The sequence below is a fragment of the Cyprinodon variegatus genome, unplaced genomic scaffold (assembly GCF_000732505.1).
Source record: "Cyprinodon variegatus isolate N-32 unplaced genomic scaffold, C_variegatus-1.0 Scaffold81, whole genome shotgun sequence".
Taxonomy (NCBI): domain Eukaryota; kingdom Metazoa; phylum Chordata; class Actinopteri; order Cyprinodontiformes; family Cyprinodontidae; genus Cyprinodon; species Cyprinodon variegatus.
Window position 1 is genome coordinate 350,866 of NW_015150534.1, and position 2,067 is coordinate 352,932.

The following is a 2,067-nucleotide window of genomic DNA, read 5'->3' on the forward strand; positions in this document are numbered from 1 at the left end:
TGACTTTAATCTCAGAATTCTGAGATTAAAGTCACAATTCTGACTTTTTATTATATCAACCTCAAAAAAGATAAAAAATCAGTTAATCTTTTACATTTTTTCTTTACAGTAGCCATACTCCTCTTCCGCATAATTGTTCAGACACATTTTGGGGAGTTCATTATAATTCCGTCATACGGTGGGGGAGTCATCCATGGGAGGGAGGTGTCTTTAAAGGGTTAAACAGAAGGAGGCGCAGCTCCTCTGGGTGGAGTAAAGTTTAGACATGTAGTACAGCTAATTATCCTAACGGTATGGCAGAGTGGAAAAAGCTCTGAAAAAAGGCCAATATAGCCGCGGAAAAGGGGATAGAAAGTGCCGGGCTCTCCAGGATGGGTGATGTGAGCGAAGAGTCGCTGCTGGATTATTTCTACTCTGCCGGTGGGAACTCCGGCAGAGTGAGAAACGCTGACATCCTGAAGACATTCAAGCCCTTCATTGGCCACAGCGAGCCGCAGCTCCGCGGTAAGTAGACTCCATGATGTCACATTATGTAGCTGAGACCACCGGGGTGATGACGAGGAGGGAGGCGGCCGCGCGGCATTTCGATTGAGGATAAAAGAGCCGCCCGCCCGCGTGCGTCTGTCTGCTCGCGCTCAGTCATCTCCAATAAACGGCATTGTTTTCTGTCCTTTAAATGTGTCTGTTTGTAAAACCGACATCTGGTTAGCATTAAGAAGGCTCCCATTCACACCCCCAACTCAGCTCCAACAGGAATTGTGTCATTTCCTCCCACGAGTTCGTTGGTTGCAGCATTGAGGACCCATCAGCAAAATGCAGTGTCACATGAAACCCCCTCCCCTCTCTAAAGGCAACTCTGAGATCACTACAGACAAGACTGATAAAAAAAAAAAAACTATCCATATCTCCGGATTATGTAAGTCAGTCCTGCATCTAGCAGCTCTTTTTCATATTTGGCTTCCAGTGACTAATGGGGATTGTGTAACTGGATGGAAATGTTCCTTCAAACTGCAACAGTTTGAGAAATAACACAATTTTTCCAGTTAAAGAAAATGATTTCCAGGGTCCAATGCTTCTGGTTCACTTGCTGTTGCTCAATCAGATGAAATCGTAATACGTCACATTGATGTTTACAGATCAAGTACAACCATGTAAGCAAAGTAAATACTTCTGCAAGCTACTGGAAAATACATCTAAACCTTTTTAAGGCTTTTATTGTAAGATTACTTACAATAAAAGCATATGCATGTGTTTACCTTTATAAATGTCAGTTAACGTGAATACTTTTAAGACTTTTAAGGTAAGCAAATGTGTTTTTCATTTTTGTAGAAATGCGTTTTCACTTTCAAAACACAGCTGCACTTCTTGACTAATAAATGCAATTAGAAATGAATTATCTTCCCTCATAAGATTCCTCTGTAAAGCCGGGCATACACTGTGTGAAATTTTTTTCAGTCGCTGCATGCAGCTACAGCTCAGACGGTACCACGAAACCAGGTTTCAAAAAAATTGAAAAAGCTTCATGGATGGGAAGCAAGATGTCTTCAAACTTGGAAACAAAGTCTAGTCGATTGTTTTTAATTTTCTTTTTTTTCTATAACCATTTAAAACGACTATTTTCATTAATTTCAGACAAAACTATTCACATACTTGTATTACGCAGTACTTACAATACTTACCACTGTTCGAAACCATTACCCTTTTTCCTATGAGCACGGAGCAGCCAGTTTGCTTAGACTCCCAATGAATCATGGGATACCCAGGGCTACGGAGGATACAGCGGACCTGTCCTTCCAACCGGATGGAAATTGCATTTGTCTTTGAATTCGAACAGACCATGGTGGCTTGCTATGACATGGTCGGCCGAACAATCTGGCCTTCGTATAACGATGGATTTGAATTTGGTTGCATAGCCAAAATTTCTAGTTTTCTCTTTAGTTCTGTTTCTAGGGCCTAAACTGTTCAATTAAATATGATTAATCGATTATTGTAATGCTCTTATTTTTGGAAAATTGGGATTTTTTCCCCCACTGCATGGCTCAGAATTCTGAGATTAAAGTCAGAATT

The 2,067-nt window shown here is 40.9% G+C and overlaps 1 protein-coding gene across 2 annotated transcripts in view; it reads left to right on the forward strand.

The window, feature by feature from the left end:
- Positions 1-232: 232 nt before the first annotated feature.
- Positions 233-2,067, forward strand: part of LOC107083702 (ankyrin repeat domain-containing protein SOWAHA-like) — a 49,854-nt gene continuing 48,019 nt past the window's right edge. The window contains exon 1 of one of the 2 annotated variants that reach the window (XM_015373120.1): positions 233-504. In XM_015373120.1, coding sequence (XP_015228606.1) covers positions 372-504 — 133 coding nt within the window. In that variant the 5' untranslated portion in view covers positions 233-371. The remainder of the gene's footprint in view (positions 505-2,067) is intronic. The other variant, XM_015373119.1, reaches the window with a different exon arrangement.